General features: G+C 37.5%; 1 protein-coding gene across 3 annotated transcripts; it reads left to right on the top strand.

Annotated features, from left to right (window-relative positions):
- Positions 1 to 1185: 1185 nt before the first annotated feature.
- Positions 1186 to 22314, top strand: LOC114469294 (solute carrier family 24 member 2). 3 transcript variants are annotated; one of them, XM_028456660.1, is made up of 10 exons: positions 1186 to 1733; positions 5127 to 6239; positions 13498 to 13533; positions 13677 to 13788; positions 14210 to 14293; positions 16045 to 16124; positions 16236 to 16382; positions 16514 to 16603; positions 18456 to 18622; positions 19468 to 22314. In XM_028456660.1, the coding sequence occupies exons 2-10, from the start codon at positions 5319 to 5321 to the stop codon at positions 19715 to 19717; spliced, it is 1887 nt and encodes a 628-aa protein (XP_028312461.1). In that variant the 5' UTR covers positions 1186 to 1733; positions 5127 to 5318; the 3' UTR covers positions 19718 to 22314. The 3 variants fall into 3 exon arrangements, with proteins under 3 accessions (XP_028312461.1, XP_028312478.1, XP_028312469.1); XM_028456677.1 differs by lacking the exon at positions 14210 to 14293; XM_028456668.1 differs by lacking the exon at positions 1186 to 1733 and having other exon boundaries at positions 4979 to 6239.
- Positions 22315 to 23749: the final 1435 nt, after the last annotated feature.

Below are 23749 nucleotides of genomic sequence, written 5' to 3'. Positions count from 1 at the left end.
GAGGGATCTAGTGGGGTTAGGTAGGGTTAAGCCGGCCATACAGTTTGCGATTTAATCGTTTGTTGTACTCATTTCCAGCTCAAATTGTGTGACCCAATTGCAGAATCCCAATGTTCGCAGCTCACCATGCATGTTCTCACACTATATGGGCCGACACTGACTGCTCACAATGTGCGTCCATTTACAACACGGGGCGTTGTTTCTGGAAATGCAACGTAAAAATTAGAAAAAGGAGGAGAACTCTGAAGCATCGCCATGAAAACAGAAGAAGAAGAAGAACACGAAGTGGTGAGACATTCTCAGCAAAAAGAGCTTTAAAAAATAAATGAATAAATAAAAGGCGGCGATGTGATGGACCAGGAACTGGCGGGACAGACGATCGCAGTACGGTCTGTCAATTCTACAGCGGTCCTACGGTGTTCGCGCATCTGCATTGTGAGAGTTTGAGTAAGAAGGTAAAGAACAGAAGAATCCAATGTAAAGGAGATAATAATGATCCTCGCTCTTAGGTATACTCTTGTTTAATTGGATGAGAGCAGCTAGAGGTGAGATACTATGGGCAGAGCTAGTTAATACCAGCAGGATTTGGTTTTGAGAGATCATTTATATAGCGTCCCACCAATATAATATATATTAAATTATATTTTCTAATATATTATTATAATAATATTCAAGTCAATGGACTAATTATTTCTTGACCCTTGTACAGTTGCCTCCAGATTATCCTGTGCTGTAAATGTGAGTGTGAATGAGCTGATATGGTAAAGCGCTTTGAGGATACTTCAGTGTGGGGATAAAGTAAAGTGAATTTACCATAAAAAGTGATAAAACAAAAAAAATATATATATATGTATTTTTGACAGTAATGCATGGTTTATTTTTTCAAAAAGTAAAATAGTGCATTTTTGTATTGCTTATTTGAGAATTGTTTGTGAGAAAGTTGAAAGTTAAAAAAAGAAAAAAAAACTTCCCACAATTTGTGATTTTAAAAGAAAAAAAAAAAGAAAAGTACAGCAGTCATTTTTCAAAAAATAGCTGTTGAGAACACACGTGTACCTATTTTCCTGTGCAACATGCATTTCACACATTGACTGTCAAAATAAGTTTCTTTCAAAAGAAAAGACAAGTCCAACAAGAGACACAATAGATTTTTTTTTTTAATCAGCTGTCCGGGACCCACCCAGTACAGGTCCTCGACCCACCAGTTGAGAATCCCTGTTCTAAGGGTTTGGTAATGGTCCGCGGGCCTTGAGTTTGACACATGTGGTCTAAAGTGATCAAAGTCACTGATGGTAAGTCTTTTCCCTGTCAGCTGTAAGCTTATTATACAAGAATGATTCACTTAGGTGTGGAAATGAAAGGAAACTGGGATAGGTGGGAATTGGTTTGAAGGTGTGGCAAGAAGATGGAGATGGTGAATGATGCCACTACAGTAATTCTCCCTTTTGGACAGGGACATGGAGTGAGGAAGAACATCAGTGAGGGAGGGAGGGAGGAGTGTGGGAAGGAAGGAGGGAAGTGATACTTGGGAGGAGCCCTTTCTGACCTGGTGTCTTGAGCTCCACCTCTGCTTAGAGGGGAAAATCTCACTGAGGATTTACGCTTTGACTCTGAACACTGTGCACTGGGATTGTTCTGCTGTGGCTGTTGATTTTGCAGGAGTTTTCACTCAGAGGACAGAGATCTGACGAGCTGGAGTCCTTCCATCTGTCAACGGGAGAAATCCAAGAGTGGTATGCATGAGAAAACACTATTTGTCTGCTTTTTTTGTTGTTAAATGTGTCAATGTTTGGTTTGTCTTTCTTTAAATACACCTAAATCGGTCTCTTTAAAGCTACTTTTTGAGTTTTAATACTGGAATTGAGTTGATGCATCTTTAACATTGGCTTGCAGCAGTCTCCTGTGTTAAAAGTGAACCCTATCCCTAACTCTATAAGAAAATGAAGTGGTCAGATTTGGCTGTTGATGCATGTGCACTTTTGTTTTCCCTTTGTGCAAAAAAAATAAAATAAATCATTATCCACCTAGTTTACAGCATGTGAAATCTATTGCTGTCCACTTTTTTGACTTTGTGTAGTGACAGCGATGTGCAAGGCAAGGCCTGAGGCTAATCTAAGTATATCTTCTCAGGGATTAAATAGCTTCCTAATGAGCTTTCACTAATGACCAAGCTTCAGTTAAAGGAGAGCTCTCACTGCAGCCTCTCAGCACAATGTCAAAGATTCAGCACCGTTACACAACGGTTTACACCACACTAAGATCTACCCTTAGCACCAGCTCAGCACATATACTGAAGGGGTCAACAAATTATATTGCTTTACAGAGGCGTTGATCAGTTTGTACATCAATTAAAAAAAAAGCTAGTTTAAAAACATAATGAAACCATAGTGCAGGAATTTTAGATAAAACGTTGATGTTTATTTTATTTCTAAAGAGCTCAGACACAGCTTTCAGTCATCATCTATGAAGGTTGTTTTTCTTAATTTTCTGTATATTAATGCTTTTTTTTTTATATATATATATATATAATTTGGAGATGTAATTGAATGATAAGTGAACACTTTTGGGATGTTGTTGCTCTTGTGTCAGAAATTCAAGTCAGTCAAGTCTCTCTCAATGTTTTCTGGCTTCTTTGTTTATCTATAAAATCTATATACAACTTGGCCTTTAAGGGATTTGCGATGGTACTGAAATTTAGTCTTAATTCATTGAGAGTTGTTATTATTAAATAGGCTTTTTAAAATCACATAGTTCTCTAATCAGAGCCGTTGCTGGCTATATGCGGCCTATTTACACCGCACCCTCAGCACCAGCTCAGCACATACTGAAGGGTTTGATTTTTTTTTTTTTTTGTTACAGTTTGGAGATGTAACTGCAATGTAATCAAATAATAAGTGAATACTTTGGGGATTTTGTTGCTCTTATGTCAGAAATCCAAGTCAGCCAAGACTCTCTCAAGGTTTTCTGGCTTCTTTTTAAAGGATCTTTCTTCATTTATAAAATCTATATATAGCTTGGCCTTTTAGGGAATGGCAATGGTACTGAAAATGAGAGTTGTTCTTATTAAACAGGTTTTCTGAAATCACACAATCGGACCCGTTTCTGGCTATATGCGGACAATGTGAACGCATTGGGCCTCATGAGCAATCTATTTAAGGCAACGTTCAAGATAGATCTATGCTACAAATTAAGATGTTTATTTTAATGGGGCGTTGCCATGACTGCAGCACATGTGTAGTGGTTCGTTAACCCTTTAATGGATAGGAAGGAATCTCTTCGTTTAGTTTGACAAACCTAGGTCCCCAAAACAACATCTTGTATAAAGCTAAGAACAGCCCTGTATTTAATGTAAAATAAAAAAATGTTGATGGTGGGGGGTGATTTTGGGGGAAATTGGACCAATACCTGTGCCAGAGCAGCTGTGGACTCAGATGTAGTTTACCTCCGCCAAGCAGGGAGCCAATAATGGTTTCTGTGCTTCGAGTTTCAAATAAAGAAAAACAAATCATGCATGCCATTTCCCATCTATAAATAGAATAAAATAAAGAATAATAACAAAAACAATAAGAATCTTACGACTGAGTTTACAGGAAATAATAATTTTTTTGTTTCAGCTAACCATTTTTCAATATTTGTATATATAGTATTTCATACACAAGGCAATACAATGTGCTTTACATGATTAAACAGTGGGACAGAAAACATTTAACAGGTTAAAAATCAATAAGAAAACATTAATATTAGCAGTAAAAACATTAAATCAACAATAATATGATAAAAAATCTCCCTCTTAGTCACACGCAGTAGAGAACAAGAGGCATATCACAGGCATAATTAAGTTCTTTAGTGTGACTTTATTAGCTTTGGTACAAATTGTAAATATGTAGAAAATCAACAATTTATAAGCAATTTACTCTATGTTTGTTAAATTATTTATCAGAATTAGAAATAATTCCAGGGGGAAGTTATAGGAAGTGTTCATGTTCAGGTATTTTAAGCATCTTATCGGCTTTGTACTGTAAACTGCCTCAAAAAGTCCCGGGAAAAAAATAATAACAACAGCAAACACACTCACAAACAAAGGTTTTCAGCCATATTACATTATTTGAATAAGTGAAACAATAATTACATAATCAGGATTTTATTTTGAAATGTCCAAATTAGAACTTCTCATATGAAACAAATTCCTCTTCTTTTCCCTATTTTCTATTTCATAAACACCCCCCCAACCAAATTTCCATTAAATAATTAGAATGAATAAATAAATAAAATCAAATAAATGCCACTTGGCCAGGTCATAACTGAAAATAAGAATTAGTTCTCAGTGATTTACCTGGTGAAATAATGGTCAAATATATTATCACATTTGTTTAAATTTATTTATTTAACATCAAACATCTCTATCAAGTAGTGGAGTAGTAATAAGCAGTGTTGTATTTTACTTTTTTTAAAATCTTATTCAGAGATCAGTGCAAAGACTGCCAATTTATGAGCATCAGTATATATACAAGCAAAATATAACCATTTATTTCTCTATTGAAGATAAAATAATGCTAAATTAATATTTGCACCTTTAAATGAAACTTTTTCAGGAAATGTAAAGGGAGAAATGGACCTTGTTTTATTGACAAAAATGAAACTTAAACCGGTAACACTTTATTTGAAGTTTTAGACATAAAGCTGACATTATTCTGTCATTAGCATGAATAAGGTGTTGTGAAGTCTGTCATTAAGTGTCATTCGCTAAATTATGACACCTTTGGAGCTATGTTGGCATTTCTTGGGTTAGGTGGAGGGATCTAATGGGGCTAGGTAGCGTTAGGGTTAAGATTAGGGTTAGAGGTTAGGGTTAAGGTTCGGGATTAAGGTAAAGAAAGGTTAGGGTTAGTGTAACGAATGACACTTAATGACAGCCTTCATGACATCTTATTCATGTGTCATATCATAATAATGTCAGTTTTTATTTATAAAACTTCAATTAAAGTGTTACCTTAAAACCTCTTTAGTAGAGTCTGTTGTTTTTGGCACCTCTAGATTTGTGTTTGTCATTGCATGTGTTTTACTTTTGTTCTTCAACATTGTATAAGTGTTTATTGTAACCCTTCTGTTTTTCCTTCTTCTTGCAGGGAGTAATATGAGGAAGCCTTTGAATGGGCTGGATCCTGGAATCAGACTTCAGTTCCTCTCCTGTGATTAGCCCAAAGAGCAGCATGCTAACAAAGCGGTGAGAACGTCCAGTTAAGCCCCCCACCCTCCCCTCATAGCGACCAGCACCACCACTGGGGAAACCCTGACACTCGTGCCCTGCGGCGTACACCATGGATTTCATGTTACCCATAACAGGTCAAAACATGATAGCGTACTCCAGCCCTGGCCCTTTGTCGGGCCCACACTGCAGGAGCACCAGGTCTCGGTACCAGGGCTTTAGAAGAAAGCTGCGGCCTGGGCGGATCCTGGGGTTCATTGCCAGCCTGATGGCTGTCTGCACAATCTGTTCCTGGAGTGCCTTCTCACTGGTCACAACAGTGGCCCATGAACCAGATCTAACCGTAGAGGGATCAGGAGACACAGCAGTGCCCCAAAGAACTCTTCTGCAGCACCACAACCTCTCTGCCCCACCAGAAGAAACGCCCACCCCTATGGCATCATCTGAGTTAGAGATGAACCATGGGGACTACCCAACAGACTACTTCTCCGTGGATGAGAGACGCCAGGGCTTTGTACTGTTACATATGTTTGGCATGTTATACATGTTCATAGCCTTAGCTATAGTGTGTGACGAGTTCTTCGTCCCTGCGCTCACTGTCATCACAGAGAAGCTGGAGATCTCTGACGATGTAGCAGGGGCCACTTTCATGGCGGCTGGAGGCTCCGCCCCTGAGCTCTTCACCTCCGTCATTGGAGTTTTTGTGTCACACAGTAATGTGGGAATCGGCACGATTGTGGGATCTGCTGTGTTCAACATCCTGTTTGTGATCGGGATGTGCGCCCTGTTCTCCAAAGAGGTGCTGCACCTCACCTGGTGGCCTCTGTTCAGAGACGTCTCCTTCTACATCTGTGGCTTGCTCATGCTCATCTATTTCTTTCTGGATAACCAAATCACGACAGGGGAGAGTATCAGTTTGCTCATGTGCTACACCTGCTACGTGACCTTCATGAAGTTCAACTCTAAGGTGGAGAAGGTCATCAAAGGCAAGCTGGGCAGCAACCGGGTGGAGGAGCTGGAGAGTGTACCAAAGGTGAGTCTCTATCCATCCATCTATCCATCCATCCATTCATCCATCCTTTAGTGCAGACAAGGGCAATTGGTGGCCCTGGGGGCCACATGCGGCCCTTGGACCAATTTTGTGCGGCCCACTAAACCATCTCTGGAATGAATTGAAACGGAGTGCGAAACCTAATGCAATACACAAAATAACTCCTGAACAACAATAAAATGCACAAAAGAAAATCTGCAAAAATTCACAAAACAACAATAAAAACATTCCAAAACACAAAATGACAGAAAAGACTGACACTAAATGACCCAAAAGAAGAAGAAAAAACACACACACACAGACAACCTTTTGTATTTTTCCTGTATTAATGATCAGATTGGTCATTATTCTAAATATTGACAAGAATGTTAATAAATTGGCCCTCAGATCAGGCAATCCCATTTTTTTGGACCCTGTTGTGATAACAGTTGCCTATTTTTGCATTAATGAATAATTCATTTAATCAGAAACCAGTCAAACATAATTTAATTTTTTTCTTCATTTAAAAAAACTAAAATAAAATCACTTCCAAAACAAAGTTTTTTTTGTTGCAACGAAACAAATTGAAGTTTGACTAAAATCAAATCAAAACCTTTGCGTCACAGTCATATATAACATGATTGAAATGTGACTTCCTGCACATTAAAGCATGAGGGGCGAATGTAAAACATTGACAGTGAGAACGAATCCAAACTAAGCTTTTGAACAGACAATAATGAGTGTTATTCATCCACCTGTGCAGCATCAGACAGCTGGGCTCTATCACAGCCTCTTCGTGCTGACTAAGTCCATGAACAAGTCTTTGGTTCAGTCGCTACTTTTAGTAACGGACTTCAGATCATTTACCAGAAAGCCTTACAGACTTGGACTGCATTGCAGCCATTAATGCATGTCTAATGTATAAAACAAAGAGGATGGAGCAGCTTTGAATATATATGTTTGAAAAAACAAGACATACATACGTTTGTTGTTATAAGTTCATAATGTTACATTATATTGCTAGTTATATCAGGTATTATCTTATACCTTTGAAATGAAAATGCAATGAAATGAAACATATTTGACACAGTCTGAACCTCTGAAATCCAATGCAGAAATGACTATTTCTGGAATTTAGTTAATTTTAGCATCTTATTATTTTAGTGTCTTTGTAATTGAACCATCAAGTTACAGTTTAGAGTGAGTGGTTTTCCGTGTGTGCAGCTGCATTAGGACAAAACTGGCAAAGAGCCTCACATGCATGATGCATGTTCAGAAGATGGTAAAAAAAAACCAAACTGAAAACACACAAAAAGGTCTCCAGGTTTAGATCAACTGTGGATGGAAAATCTAATTAATAACAAATACTTTGAAAAGCTCGATCCTTCTACACTCCCCACTTTGACAACTTTGCTGAAATTTAAAAGGTCGTTTAAAGCTCAGGATTACATGTACCACGTACTGTATTATACGTTTCCAACGCCAAGTGAAACCTCTACTCTAGCGAAACCCTAACGACAACACTCTGGTGATACGAAATACTTCACAATCAACCAAGCAATCACTTCAGGTTGACAAGGATTAGAAGAACGACTCCTTCAAGCATGCTTGTCATCTATAAATAGCAGGTGGTTGATGTAAACATGGAGTGCTAAGTTAAGACGTGAAAGGAACACAATGACGTGCTGCAGGAGATTTAACACACACTGCAGCAGACACCGTCTATTTAGTGTTGGCTTTTGCATGTAATTTATGTGGAGATAGATGGACACCAATCTGAAACACGTTGCATAATTCCTGACCCATCAATGTAAAAATAAAAATATAAATAAAAACTGCAGCTGAAAATACACTGGATCGAGCTAAAGGGTAATTATAAATAGTAGTTGTTTATTAGTTATCCATGCGTTTTGGAAGCAGGTGGCAGGTCGGATGCTTTAGTCAGTAGATGAGCTGATAATCAGCAGCATCCATTATGGGCTGCTCCTAAGCTCCTCCTTCTGATCCTGATGGTCACTTTAACCCTCGGGGGCACCTTTGGGGAATAATACAATGAACAAAAATATAACTAAAAACTTTATCTTTATGGTTATGTCTGGTGTTGTTGAAAAGATTTGATGTAAAAAATTAAAAAAAAAAAAAGTGGGAAAATATATTTCTATATATACATTTATGAAGGTTGCCTTATAAGCTCAAAGAGTGTAGATTTTTTCAATAAATTGCATAGCTCTAAAAGTAATAATGGTTCAAAATCAATGTTCTTATCAATTATTGGCCGACTTAAGTCTGTAATAAATGTATATGAAATGTTTTACTTTGCACCTTATTTAAAAAAAAAAGAAAAAGAAAAAATGCATATTTTGTGTTTTTCTCATTGGAAAAAAAATGTGTTTTTGTAAAAACATTTTAAAAAAAAATAATACAGAAATATAATGAAAACTGGAGTTGATGTGAAAAATAAATTGTATACAACATTTTTATGACAGTTTTATGAAGGGTATCCTTTTGGTATCACTGGAAAAAGTGTTGCTTAGATTTAACTTAAAAAAATTGAGGCAACATTTTCCAATAATTTTTTCTAGTTTTTGTGGACTTGTAGTGAAAATTATTATAATGAAGTTGACCTCATGCAACAAAATAAGTTGAATTTAAAAAAAAAAAAAAAAAAAATCTATTTATATTTCTAGTTATGTATAGCTTCTAATATTCTTTTGTTTATTTCATTTTATCTTTATTGCACTATTTTTCGGGTTTTTCTGTGTGTTGCCTTCTGTTGTCTTTTTATTGAGCTGTCATGTCAGTTAATTTCCCCATGAATAAAGAATCTCTACTCTAGTTAAGTTTGACAAACATTAAAGAAGACTGCAAAAGATGTTGTTAAAATAAGTCATATTTAAAATGAATTAGCTCAGCTTTTAAAAGGTTCCCTGGGGGTTAAAGCAGAAAAATCAGAGAACTCTAATCTTTAATTGTAGAGACTAAAATAAACCTCACAGCCATCCTCCATCCTAGACTTTTTTTTAGGTACCTGGAAACTTTGAGGACTTTATTAATATTGTTTTTTTTCCGGTGCTTATCAAACTTTCGTCGACCACATTGTTATGGCACAGGCTTTTTTCTCTTTGAAGACTTTGGCCTTCTGGGAATCAGCTGTTCTTCAGGTTACTCTCCATCCAGTCCAAGAAAAGCTTCTCTCTGTCTGTCAATCAACTCTTGATGTCCGACTGCAATGCCCTCATGTGTCAGTTGCCAATGAGTAATCCCTGGGGTTAATGCTCTCCAATCCAATTAGAGCTGCTAATAATAGTCAGATACACCCAAGGGGAGTAAAAAAGAAATAAATCAGCAGATCACAGAGAGAAGCACAGGCCACAGGCTGCTCGCTCAGCGCGCACACACACACACACACACACACACACTCACGCACCCTGTGGGCCTTTGTAGCACGGGTGGTTTCTGGTACGTTTTCTTTCTCTGTGTCTTTTAAAAGAGGATATAATTAGAGGATCTGCAGGTTAGCTCACTGCTGGCACTAAATACACCAATCCTCTCTGATCCCCTTATCAACTGCTTACCTTCAGTGACGACAGCAATCACACTGACTGGAACACTGGTGTACCATTTCTGCAAAGAAAATAGGAATATTTTACTTTTCTTGTTGCTGAAAAGCTGCATATTTAGATCAAGCCAGTCCTGGTATGTGACATAAGCTACATTTATGTGACGTCTCAGGAGTCAGGGTTATGATATGCTTGATATTAAGCGCAAAAAAACAACATTTTGTAATATTTTCCAGCTTACAACCTGCTGTTGTAAACATGGGAAGTCGAGGAAAGTCTTTATCGTCATCATCTTTAGGAACAATGAGAGTTTTGCAGCTCCTGGGCAACAGTGGCGCCGCCAGGATTCAATTTCATTATATGCACAGTGTATGACCGCCTTTAACAGCTGAATGAACGCTCAGCACTGGCAGTGGACACAGCACAACCTTCACAACAGTATGCACGTTGGGATAAAAATCTTTTTAAACCCTTTAAGTTGTTTTTTATTTTTTCCACACCTTCAAAAAAATTGTACGCACAATGCGTTCAGGATTCCAGCTGGGAGTGCAGGTGTGTTGCTGGGCAGAATTAAAAATGATAGATATTAGATATAATGGTACATAGGTACTAAAATGTGTGCTTTTTAAGGGAGGGAAGTGAAGGCAGAGAAGGAAAGATGCCCCACAGCAGTTGATCTGTGAGGGTTTCAGCAGGACTTCACACGAAGGCTTGAAACTTACTCTTCTAAAAGTGGCGATCTTTGCAGATTAATCCTGGCTAAGTCCCACAGCTCTGAGAGTCAGGTGGACACAACAAGCGAAAGGGTAGAAAGCGAGACGAGGGGTTTCGACAGCCATTTTGTTCTGCTTTTTCCCCTATGGTGGAAGCTGCACAGCCTGTGCACGTGCTCCAGTTTGTGCAGCTTCACTTTTAGAGATGGTGAGATCACTGTGGAGGAACAGACACTCAGTGAAAACCACTACAATCCACTCAGATTAAAGGATTTCAGTCAGTTTTGCTGCATGAATAAAAGAGGGATATTTAAATGCTGTTTAACAGTGTCTGCAGATGCAGAGAAACTGCAGGATATTGAATATTTAGTAGTAATTCTTTGACGTTACCAACCCTATTAATTCAGAGCAACTTGTGGCATTATTTTTTTGTGTATATTCTTTTATTTATATTTATTCACTTACTTATTATTGTAATGTCAAAACATTTTACTGTAACTTGCCTAATAATCTTTATATCTTTTATATACATGTACGGCAAATTATTATGTCTTTCTCAGTATCACGTAAACTAGATTTCTGTCTATGTCCAGGGTGAAAGTTGTCATCATGACCTGCTGTGTTGTTTCCATGAAAAAGAGACAAGCCAAAAAAGGAGCTTTTCCACACACTTCTGTCATTTTAATAATTTTTCTTTATGATTAAAATGCGTGTAAAAGTGGATTGTTCCTACATATATCAGCTCGCTGATGATAGATGACCTATCTTTTTCTAATTATCAAATAAAGTAGCAGCTTAAAAACAGCAGGCAGAATTCATCTTTATCTTCCCTGAGACGTATTTATAAAAACTCGTCAAAAACAAAACCTTTGTCAGTATTTTATTTTATTTTTTAAAATATATTTATTTGAAAATATGTAAATTCACAACATACAGTCATGCATACAGTTTTCCAGTTTTTTTCCTTTTTAAACACAAAAAAAAAACAACAAACAAACTGTATTTTATTTCATGATTCCCTATTAAATAATGGTTCAATAGAGGGTTTAATTAATTTGAGGCTCCTTCTCATGAAAGGAAACATTTTTAAGATGATTGCTCATAATTTTCATGAACAAAACACGTGCAACTACTCAACTCCGAATTATCGTTGATTTTATTTATTTTTTTTTCAGACCTGCTTTAGAGCAGGGGTTCTCAACTGTTCTCACCCTGGGACCAACATTTTTACACGGTCATTAAATTACGACCCACTTTTTCTTAGAATTCAACCAAACAATTTTTTTTTTTTTTAAAAAAAAAAAAAAAGCTGTTGAAAATACACAATCTTTTTTAAAACAAAAATCTATATATTTTCCTATTCAATTTAATGTCACAGCGTGCCTGTCGAAAGAAAAGTTTATTTCAAAATAAAAGACAAGTCCAACATGAGAGACATTAAGTAATTATTTTTTGACTAGCTATCTGTGACCCATCCCAATACAGATCCGTGACCTACCAGTTGAAAATTGCTGCTTTAGAGTATTTGGTCAAATAACAGGATTATTAGCTTTCAAAAGTTTAAAAGTAACAAAATGTAACATAATTCTGACATAATCAATTGTTACATATTTCAATTTTTTTTTTTCTCGATCACAATGGGTTCATTGCATCACTTCATGAAGACGAGGATTAATAACAATCATGACCATGTTTTCAAACTATTTTTTTTCTCAATAAATGTTAGGTTTTTAATTTTTTTCCCAAAGCTCACTGGAGCCCAGTCTGAGAAACACTGCACTGAAATGTGCATTAATGGGAGTGTGTGTTTTAGTTTCTGACAGCAGCTTTACCAATGTAAAAGTTGTTCAAATGTATTTATTTTTTCAATATAGAATGTGAAGTGTCATTTATATTTTTAATATGAGGCCCAAACGTGATATCCACACAAAAGTTGATGTGTATTTTATCATGTATTTGTATGCTCATGTCTATAAGTCCATGTATGAGTAATGGAGAGAAATAGGGATGGCTACGAGCACTTTTTAAATCTTTAATATTTAGATTATTTGTTTTTGGCTTCTATAAGAAGCCATAACTTCCATGAGGAATCAATAAAGGTTCTGGTTTCTTTCATCCAAAATATGATCGTCTCAAAGTTGCACAAAGAATCAAAGGTGTCCTTTGTGTTGCTTGTGCTGCATCACAGTTGACTGTGTTACAGATGACAGATTAAATTACATTAAAGGCCTTAATGACTGTTCAATACATGAGATTAGGACCGCTGGTGCAAATGATTCACAGCATGAAGCTTGTGTTAAATATTTAGAAAGAGATAAAGACAAATGCTTTGGTCGTCACAAAAATAATAATAATATATATACATATATTAAAAAAAAAAAAATTCCTTTCCTGGTAAAATAAAGGTTTTTAAAAAAAATAAATATCCAACTTTGTTTTATTTACGTAGTTGATGTTCATTTTCACATTTCATATTAGTGCTGGAGCCTATTGACGCTGATGCAAAGTGAAAAACAAGGAAAACACTGTATCACAGGGTAAACAAACAGAGGCAGAAACTCACCTTTTCTTTTTCTACAAACAACTACATGCAATGTTGTTGGGTCGGAGGGAGACAAAGAAACTATGCACATGGAGAACATGCAAACTTCGCACAGATGTTGTGTGTGTGCATGTGTTCAGCTCATTTATTACTTCTTCATTGTATTTCTAGCTATATCCATGGTCGGTGGAGTGAACCACAGCTAAAGAAAGGCATTTCTCCTTTAATCATATTATATGTAATTTGTGTTAAATGTGAGCTGATCGTTTCTTACCGCAATTATCGTTGACGGATTCTGCATGTGTGAATAATGCTTACTTAATATTTCTCCATTGAATCATCAAAAAACTCCCATCCTTTCCATATTCCCTAACATGTTGTAAAATGCTTTGAATGTATGCGTTTCCTCACAATATATAACACTATTTTATGTCTTTTCCCTAAAGGTGAATGCATCTGGAGATGATGGAAACAAGCTATTGGTGAGTTGAAATACAACTTTATTTATGTATTAATTTACCTATTTATTTATGTATTCCTTTTTTGAAATGTATTTATTTATTTAAATTGTGACTGATCATATATTGTTGCGATAATCCTTTTCCTTAACTCTTTTATTGAACAGGCGAAGCCCCGACTGCAGCGAGAAGGCAGCTGTGCTTCTCTACACAACTCATTGATGAGAAACAGTATCTTCCAGCTCATGATACACACACTGGACCCACTCAGTAATGAAGGTAACGCACACTCACAGCACATAGTAATGTTAATAAACATCTTTGTCCATAAAATCCTCTTTAGTAATAAATGTATTATGTACTTTTTTTTCTGAAAAAGTTTAAATGGGGATGGGGTTGGTTAATCTAAAAAAAATTAACCGCTGTCGCATCATCAAATATTACTAATATTGTTAAAATTCTAAAAACCACACCAACTATTTATCCCCTAACTAACAGTGGGTCAGTGCCGCGATGCCAACAGAAAATTTTAATATAGGGAAAATTAATCACATTTGAACACCTAAATGCACCTTATGTACCGTTACTGTGCAGGTTCGTCAATCTAAACCTTAATTTCCCCCTCCATGTCAAATATCAGGTCGCTCCCGTTCTGCTTCCTCTAGCTGACCTGATTGAAACATTTGTCTTGTGGTTTCAGGACAATTCAAAGAAAAGGCATCAATCCTGCACAAAATGGCCAAGCAGAAATGTAAAGAAGAGGCTGTCAGTTCCAACGGTGTTGGTGGGTAGCATCAGTAACTGTGAGGGCACCTTCGATTCAGTCTACGTTTTTAAAAACAACAACAAAAACTGCCAATAAATGAGTGTAAGGTAATCAGGTTAGGAATTTCACTCTATACAAAAATAAATACAAATTAGAAACTTTGGTGAAAATAAAGGTGAGTTGTTCATGTGGTGTCAATTGTAAGATGTATGTATTTAGACTCATTTGTCGGTCACTCTTTATGTGAAGTTTTATACATAAAGGCTGACATTACGCTGTCATTATTATGACATGTCATTAGCAGGGCCGGCCTTCCCGACAGGCAACACAGGCGGCCGCCTAGGGCATCATCTGCTGGAGGGGCACCAAACAGCACCGCACTTATTAATTTTTTTAAATGATAATTTAAAAAGGTATAATACACGTGAAACACACCCTTTACAATCACTGTACATGTTTTCTGTTAATTGAATATTAATATTAAAAATCTGTAACTATACCAGATAATCTTCTGCCCATATTTATATTTATTTTATTTTAGTTTTTGTTCTATTCTATATAATTATATTGTGTTGTTTGCACATTGTGTTCTTTGGTTTTAAGATTTGTTACTGACTAGTAAAACCAAACAGGAAGGTAGACATTTCCTTGTACTGAAACTTTTATATCTTATTATAACTTTTGATTGCACTATTTTACATTGCTTTTGGATTTTGCACCATTTTTGTTATTGTTCCCTCGATACATTTGCACTATGCCTGTAGGTGTTATATTGTATTATAGGGCATTATTCTAAATTATTCAGACTTGCATTGTTTTGTCTTGATATTTAAAATATTTATTCATTCATGGGGGTGTGGGCACCGAATGACCTAAAGGCACTCATTAGCATGAGTAAAGTGTCGTTTGTTACCCAAACCCTATATAACCCTAACCTTAACCCCACTAGATCTAGATCCCACACCTCACTCAAAAAATGCCAACATAGCTCCAGAGGTGTCATAATTTAGCGAAAGGTGTCAATATTTAGCAAACGACACTTAATGACAGCTTAAAGAGTAACTAATCCCCAAAAACACCTTTTCCTGCTGAATGTAAATGTATTTGGGTAATAAGTAGTGCTGTTGAATCATCCTAGAACATTTTAGTCAAAGTATTTCAATTTGGCATATTTTGTTGTAAAATGTCAGAGTGACTGCCCTCTATGGGTTGAAACCCGGCTATTACAATTGATTTTTGCTAATGACTGAGAACAAGGTCATGTGATGTTTTGGGACCATCTTGCTTCACAAACAAGCACTGTTAGCCCCGCCCCTTTTATAAAAACTAGCACCTGTGGGCTCTATAATCTGTGGTGAGTAAGTTGGATTGAGAGAAGAGTGAATAGAGAGGTATATTGAGTAATGAGTAGTTAGTTAATGTAGCGTAGATTGTTCATTGGAGATTTTATAGTATAGACTGGGCGTGTCTTAACTGCTCCAGGAGCCCCGCCCATAATCGAGGCATTTTTTTGAATTTCCCTCCTAGTGGCAGGTCAGGAGAAAGCAGGGGTTTAGTGACTCTTTAATGATACCTTATTAATGCTAATGACAGATAATAACAGCATAATGTCATCCTTATGTATTAAACTTTAAGTAAAGTGTTACCCATTCACCTTCTGCTCATCTTGAGGTGTAACCCTTCCCTTCCTTCCCTTCCCAAATCATCAGAGCTTTTAGAAAGACTTTTTTAAACGCACACACTGTATCTCTTCTTTTTGCATCTTCCAGTTGATAAAAAATTCCACAAAAGTACAAAGGTTGCAGTGGAAGTCACGCCGCCTATGAATGGTGTCGCTGGAGGAGAGGAGGTGTGTACGCTATGCGCAAAAACCTGTGTGTTTTTAACACACTATGAAATAATGGCACATGGCTTTGTTTGGTGTCCGGTAATGTGCTGCAATGAAATGAATGCTCCTCAGGGTGCTGGTGGTGGTGAGGAAGAGGAAGATGAGGACCAGCCTCTTAGCCTGGCCTGGCCCGACACACTCAGGAAACAGCTCACATACTTATTTATCCTGCCCATCGTTCTTCCCCTCTGGATCACACTGCCTGACGTCAGGAGAGAGGTGAACACACACACACACACACACGCACACACATTGTTCTCTCAACTCTCACCTTTCTTTTTAAATCTTCAACCCCACATGATGAAATAAGACGTAAGTCACTGACAACAGGAACTCCCTTTTCTTCTCAGACATCAGAAAGATTCTTTCCCATTACCTTCCTTGGCTCTATCAGTTGGATTGCTTTCTTCTCCTATCTGATGGTGTGGTGGGCTCATCAGGTACGACACACACACACACACACACACACACACACACACAAACACAGTCTGTTCTTTTCTATTTCTGCGGTCTTTGTCACTGCAGTGCCACTATCAGGGTGTTGAATGTGTGACTGTGACGGCTAATCCTGAGTAATCGGCCTTGGTCCATAGCCAGATCAACCTCATGTCTCTATTTTAACAACACAAATGCTCCTAGACTGTCGGTACAAAGTCATGAGGTCAGATCGCTGATTCAACTGCTTCTTCAGCACTGGCAGGTTGAATTTCTGTCTTTGTTTTGGAACAAATATATGAATGAAAGTGAACAACTACCGTCACCATCTTAACTGCGTACTGTATATAGTGCCACAGATTAATTGCTTATTTAAAAAAAATCGTTCACTCATTTGGCACAGATACTCTCTAAGGGCCACTATCAAAAATTCAGTATGGTGGCCATTTTTAAGATGTGTATCTCTCCTGGGCAGAGTTAGAACTGCGCCCACTAGAGGTGAAATACTTAATCATGGTGCAAAAAAGATGCTTATTTTGTAAAAAATGTGGCACTAGCGGACGCATTTATTTCCCCCCCCATTAGCGCCCACATTAGGCTGTGGAACTTTGGTGTTTTCCTGCACCAGGGGTAACCTTGGTCCTCGGTCAATGGGAGAAAGCAGTATCAAAGTCTCTCCCTTTTGCTCATGCTCCTCTAAGGTTACCCCTGGTGTAGGAAAACACCAAACTTCCGTGATATCAGGAGGACCAGACCTTTCCGCTGACACCTCGTTTGGCCCGATCCAAGCATTTTTTGGTCGTATAATAGCCATTAAATAGCAATGGCGGCCGTCTTGAAAAAGGGCCGCCATATTGAATTCTTGAGTGGCCAATGCTTTTTTCCAAAATAGTGGCCCTTAGAGAGTATCTGTGTCAAATTTCATTTTTTTATACCAAAGAGAACAATTTTCTTCCTTCTACTATTTTCATTCTAATATATAACTTTATATGAATTTTGACAAACTCAAAAGTTCTCTAAAGTATTGAAGAAACTGTCCTTGAGTGAAATACATTTGGCAGAATTTTGTATATGGATCGGATACTTATTTACCTTATGTCTAAAGCACGGGTTCTCAACTGGTCTCACCCTAGGACCCACATTTTGTCACGGTCATTAAATCGCGATCCACTTTTTTTTAGAATTCAACCAACCAAATTGAGTTTTTCAAAAATAGCTGTTAAAAATACACACACATATATATATATATATATATATATATATATATATATATATATTTTTTTTTTAAACCTAAATCTATATATTTTCCTGTGTAACACGCATTTCACAGCATGTCTGTCAAAAGAAACATTTCTTTCAAAATAAAAGACAAGTCCAACATGAGTGACATTATGTATTTATTCATGTATTTTTTTTACCAGCTGTCCCCGACCCACTTAGTACAAGTCAGCAACCCACTTTTGGGTCGCAAGCTACCCGTTGAGAATCACTGCTCTAGAGCACTATTAGATCCTGTTTGTATAGTTATTATTCTCATCATTTCCCATTTTATTCTTACTCTCATGTACAGTATATTCCCTATTCCCACTTCCACTCCATTTAATTCTTCCTATTTCACACATTTTTCAAATAATATATTGTTCTCATTCTCACTAATTATTCTCATCTTCCTTCAGTTTACTTCAACGCCTATTCTCTGACCTTTTAAAACATTATATTAATAATTCTAATATTGTTTGTGTTGATGAAAATTATTTATTACGTCCAAGATCAACCTGCTATCTGCTAGCTGTTATTTTTAAATGTCGTTTACTTTGTTCTCAACAAGTGGGCTTTTCATATGTTGTGACATTTTAGGTTGGGGAGACTTTCTACATCACAGAAGAGATCATGGGTTTGACCATCTTAGCAGCGGGCACTTCAATCCCAGATCTCATCACCAGTGTGATCGTGGCGAGAAAAGGCCTGGGAGACATGGCTGTGTCCAGCTCTGTGGGCTCCAACATCTTTGACATTACCGTGGGGTGAGTTCATCACTAAAACAGTCAACAGATTATATGTTTAATTGAGGTTTTGTTTATTCAGATTAGGTTTTTCAGCATTTTGTTTTAATCTCCAGACATGTTTCGACTGTCACTCCTCTGAGGAGGACTGGCAGTTGACAGTCGAAACATGTCAGGACATTAAAAACATTCCTGAAACACCTTGTCTGAATAAACAAACCTCAACTTAACATACTGTTCAAAAAGAAGACAAAATGAATCTCACGGGAACTATTACATAGAAGTCAAATGAAACTTCAAAGGCAATCAGCAGACCTCCTCTGATGAAGACTGGCAGTCAGGGTTGGGGTCATTTGTGATCATGTTTGCGTAATTGATAATTAATTATTTATATGGCACAATTATAATTGTAATTTAGAAATCTGTTGCTGTCGCGATTATAATGAAATTGTAATTGCGTTTAGATAATTCACTTTGTAATTTTAATTGCCATGAAAATTATAACCTCATATCACAACAGTTTTCAGGGTAAGGGTTAGTCGTAGTCACGCGACCTAAACTGGCCAATGACTGACCTATCACGTGACCTAAACTGGCCAAATGGGGCGCTGCGTACGGACAGAATGTTGGTATATTGATATGGCAATTGTACGGATAGCCACTGCCATAAAAGAAGCCTGAACTATGTACTCAAACCTCAACACCATCCATCCATCCATTTTCAGACCCGCTTGTTCCTGTTTTTCAGGGTCGCAGGGAACCCTCAACCCATACTTTTAAAAAAGAAGACCAAATGAATGTATTCCAAGGCTGCATGTGAGCTGAAGACTGGAAAATAACCGCTTTGATTTCTTCTCTCCCTCCAGGCTTCCATTCCCATGGCTCGTCTACAACATCCTCAACGACTTTAAGCCTGTGGAGGTGAGCAGCAACGGCCTGTTCTGTGCTATCGTCCTCCTCTTCCTCATGCTCCTCTTCGTCATCATATCCATTGGGGCTTGCAAGTGGCAGATGAGCAAATTCCTGGGATTTTCAATGTTCCTGCTCTACTTCCTCTTCCTCATCGTCAGCGTGATGCTGGAGGACAAAATCATCGTGTGTCCGGTCACCGTCTGAGCGACGATATCCAGCTAACCTTCGGTGATCAGCGCTATTAGCGTCGTCGCGCACATATCACGTATATGAGCGAAGGAACGCACTCACACAAATTGTTTCTTACCTGTAACACATGCACACAGTAGAAAACTCCTTGCTGGACAAATAGACATAAAACTATTGACCAAGATCCTCTCAGAAGTTGATGAAGGAGCCGTGACAGAATCCAACAGTGCAGGTTCAGGTTGGTGCACAAAAGACACACAGGCTTGTCCTCAGACTTTGAGAAGACTCACCACAACCCGTGTCTGCCGTTGGTTGAAAACAGCTGGTGGACTGTGAAATCAACCAGTGGTGGAATGGAGAAGTCGATCCAGGATTGTTGTGATTTGGGGGATTTTCCTGTATTTGTGCAGCACAATAAGAAGTACGGTTCTCCTGCTGCTTCCAAATGCAGCCACACAGGCTAATAACCTAAATACACGGGGGTCAGAGAGACTTTCTTATTTTCTAATTGTTCTTCTATATGGACCGTTAGAAGTTCTGCATCTGCAGAGATGATGGAAATCACGTTATTTGGAGAAATAAATGATAACGCAGCCGAGGCAACACGTAGCTGAGAGTCGTAGCTGCTTGATAGAAGTGTAGATGTCATTTCCACAGTAGGATATATATGGATGACACAAGAAAAGAAATGAACATTCCAAGACTTGTACCTGTCATTTTTTGGCAGAAGTTGTTCCTGTGCACCCTCTTGATTATATTCTAATATTCTAGTCGATATTCGATTAATCACACATAAAAGTGGATACATCTTTTACTGTTAACATCTGAGTTTTACTGCTGGATTTTTGATGATATTCTGAAAATAACCCTTTTCAGGTTTGGACTGGATTGGTTAGCACGTCCGCCTCACAGCAAAAAGGCCCTGGATTCAAGCCCTGGGGTAGACACTTGGCTCTTTTCTGTCTGCAGTTTGCATGTTCTCCTCATGCTGCGTGGGTCTCCTGCCACAATCCAAAACCATGATTGTTAGATTGATTGGAGTCTCGAAATTGCCCGTAGGAGTGAATGTGAGTGGTTCTGTGTCTGTCTGTGATGGACTGGTGCCCTGTCAAGGGTGTACCCTCGCCTAATGTCCACTGAGGGTGGAGATAGGCACTAGCAGACCCCTGCAACCCTGAAAACAGGAACAAGCGAGTCAGAAAATGTATGTATGGATGGTTTGGACGGCCTTTACATACACAATTGTACTGATTACCTCAAAATGCTATTAATATACACTGGACAACAGTTGTTGTTGGGGTTTGTGTCCTCTGCTGTGTTAAAAGGTTTTTCCAGAATCTCCATCGCGGCTCATGCAGCATAACCGATAAAGTAGATTGAAAAAAAAAAAAAACAACAACAACCAACACTCATACATTGTGAGACAAGACACATTTGTTGTGTTTTATCTGTTGGACTCACAAGTTGTGACAAAGTAAAAGGTGTTTTGATAAATGTGGTCATTAGGTGTGTTAAAATGCACTAAATCTATTGGAAAGAAACCTCACACCAACAAAATATGTGTTGTTGAAGGAACTTTTTGACTTTTTTCGAGATTTTAAAAATTGTACATGTTTCTAATAACTTAATGCAAAATCTAACATCCCTGTAATGGCAGAAAGAAACAGAAGACAATTTGTTAATTAGTGGAAAATCAGTTTCTTAGTCATGATAGCTTACATCTGATCCCTAAAATAGTCATTTCTCAAAGGCAGTGGCTATCTGTACGGTTGCCGTATCAATATACCACCATTCTATCCGTACGCAGCGCCCCTCATTGGCCAGTAAGAGTAAACCTAACCATAAACCTAACCCTAAAAATTGTTGCGACATAGGGTTATAACCTAATGCTAACCCTAAGATGCTACGTACGTGTACTTTGGTAAACGTACCAATAGCACCGGGGGTTGTGAGTACGGCAACTGTACAAATAGACACTTTCTCTCTCAAAAGGACTAGTGGTATCGGACATGACCTTGTGGCAGTTGTAATTACAAACTAATGCCCACATCTGTCCATTAATTCTTCACAAAAGGTTTTTCAGATCTTAGTCCTTGAAGACTCTTTCAGCTGAAGCACAAAAACAGACGATCACATGGGATACAGGCACACACTCTCTGCTTAGGTCAATTTAGAGACTCCAACATGCTTTGAGATTATCGGAGGAGAACCGCACACTCAAAGGGGGGGAAAAAACATGGACGCACCTCAGAGAAAGACAAGAGGCATAGATTAGAACCTGCAACCTTCTAGCTGAGAGATAGAAATGTTAACCTCTGACCACTGTGCGGTCCAAGCTATACCCTGGCTTTTTATTTCTACTTGTGTAAATCGAATTGATGTGCATCCTTGCAGGAACAGGGTGTAGAATACAGAAGTCCGAAGAGTTGCATTCTTTTTCTACTGGTGGTGTACAAATTGAGTCAAAGACAAGGTCATGGAAAGTGTTTTATTGTGGAGCGTTTTCATGTTTTTCGTATTACATGTAAAGATGGGATCAAATTGAACTGATTTAAAACCTAAGGGAAGGAGCCAATACGTTAGCTGAACAAAAAGAAGTTAACAAAAAAAAACAAACCCTTGGCACAATTTGTTTTCTCAGTATCCATTTCAGATTTCAGAATATATTGACTGTATATGTGTGTGTGTGTGTGTGTGTGAGACGCTCCCTGCACCCGTTTCATGACCATGATCAATGGGTGACATGGTTTTGTATTTTCCTGTCCTGCTACGCAAGTATGGAATCATGTTGATGTACACTCATGTATTATACTGTAAAAAAAAATTATACATATATATTCAACTCAATATGAAGTGTTATGTAAACAAATAAAAGAAAATCTAAATTCCCAACTTTCATGTTTTTTGGACATGTGGAAAAGATCCTGCTCCTGACTTGCTTCAATCATATTCGCGTAATTGATAATTAATTACAATTATGACGTAATTATAATTTATTAAAATGTATAAAAGTCTCAATAATTGTGATTATTGTAGTTTAACTTCAGTAATTGAGAATGTAATTGTAATTGACTTTCAGGGTAAAACACTATACTTGTAACTGTAATTAGAAAAAAATGCTCGTCACCGTAATCATAATTAAGTTGTAATTGAACATGGATAATTAAAGACTGAATTGTAATTGAAAAATGTAATTAACCCCAACCACTTACTGTGGTATCTGGAATGAACAGGTTAAAGAAGTAGATATTTTAAACAATTAAGTCGTTTTTTAAGTTGTGAGGTGGACAAAATGAGCATCCAACAGAAGCGTGTTGAAGTCTGGTCAACAACACGTAATATTTGTTCTTTAATCCATCTTTGCGTTAGAGCGGGATACATTATAGAGGAAATAGTTTTTCCTCTCCACCGTCACTGATGCTTGCTCATGTAGAAATGATGGAAAACTAGTCTATATTGATGTGACGAGTGCCATGAGACTTGTTGTTGTATTTGGCGCTATATAAATAAAGCTGAATTGAATTATTCTCCAGTAAAAATCACTCATCTCAGAATCTTAAACCATCCTTTGTTTGATGGCAAGTGCCCAGATACCGTCGGCATTGGATAGAAGGACCCAAAACCAGATTAATCCTAGTGATTTCAAATAAAATTGATTTATTCAGTCTAGGTGAAACTTGTTTGATGGCTCCGTTGCCTAATCTTGATCCTGACATGCTAGATTATGGCAGTAGTTGACATAATTACTGCCTTAAGCAACATAAGCATAAGCCTTTCTTATCTTTCTTGTTTAGTCTCCAATTACCACTTTCAACCCTCAGCAAATACTTTATTGTTTGATATATTTGACATGATATTACTGTGTTGTTCTTCAGTGGTTACAAAATGAAGCCTAATCATTGTGACCTGTGACTGTAGCGGCCCCTGAAGAGCATGACTCATGGAAAAGGTTATGAAACCTTGTTAAATCTTTTTTTTTTTTTTACAGTATCCTTCAAAGAGCATGGCCTTAAATGTCAATGCTGCGCATCACACAATTAAAAAAAA

The sequence above is a fragment of the Gouania willdenowi genome, chromosome 1 (genome assembly GCF_900634775.1).
Source record: "Gouania willdenowi chromosome 1, fGouWil2.1, whole genome shotgun sequence".
NCBI classification, from domain to species: domain Eukaryota; kingdom Metazoa; phylum Chordata; class Actinopteri; order Blenniiformes; family Gobiesocidae; genus Gouania; species Gouania willdenowi.
Note: the sequence above shows the minus strand (reverse complement) of the source record. Positions and strands in the feature narration are given on the sequence as shown.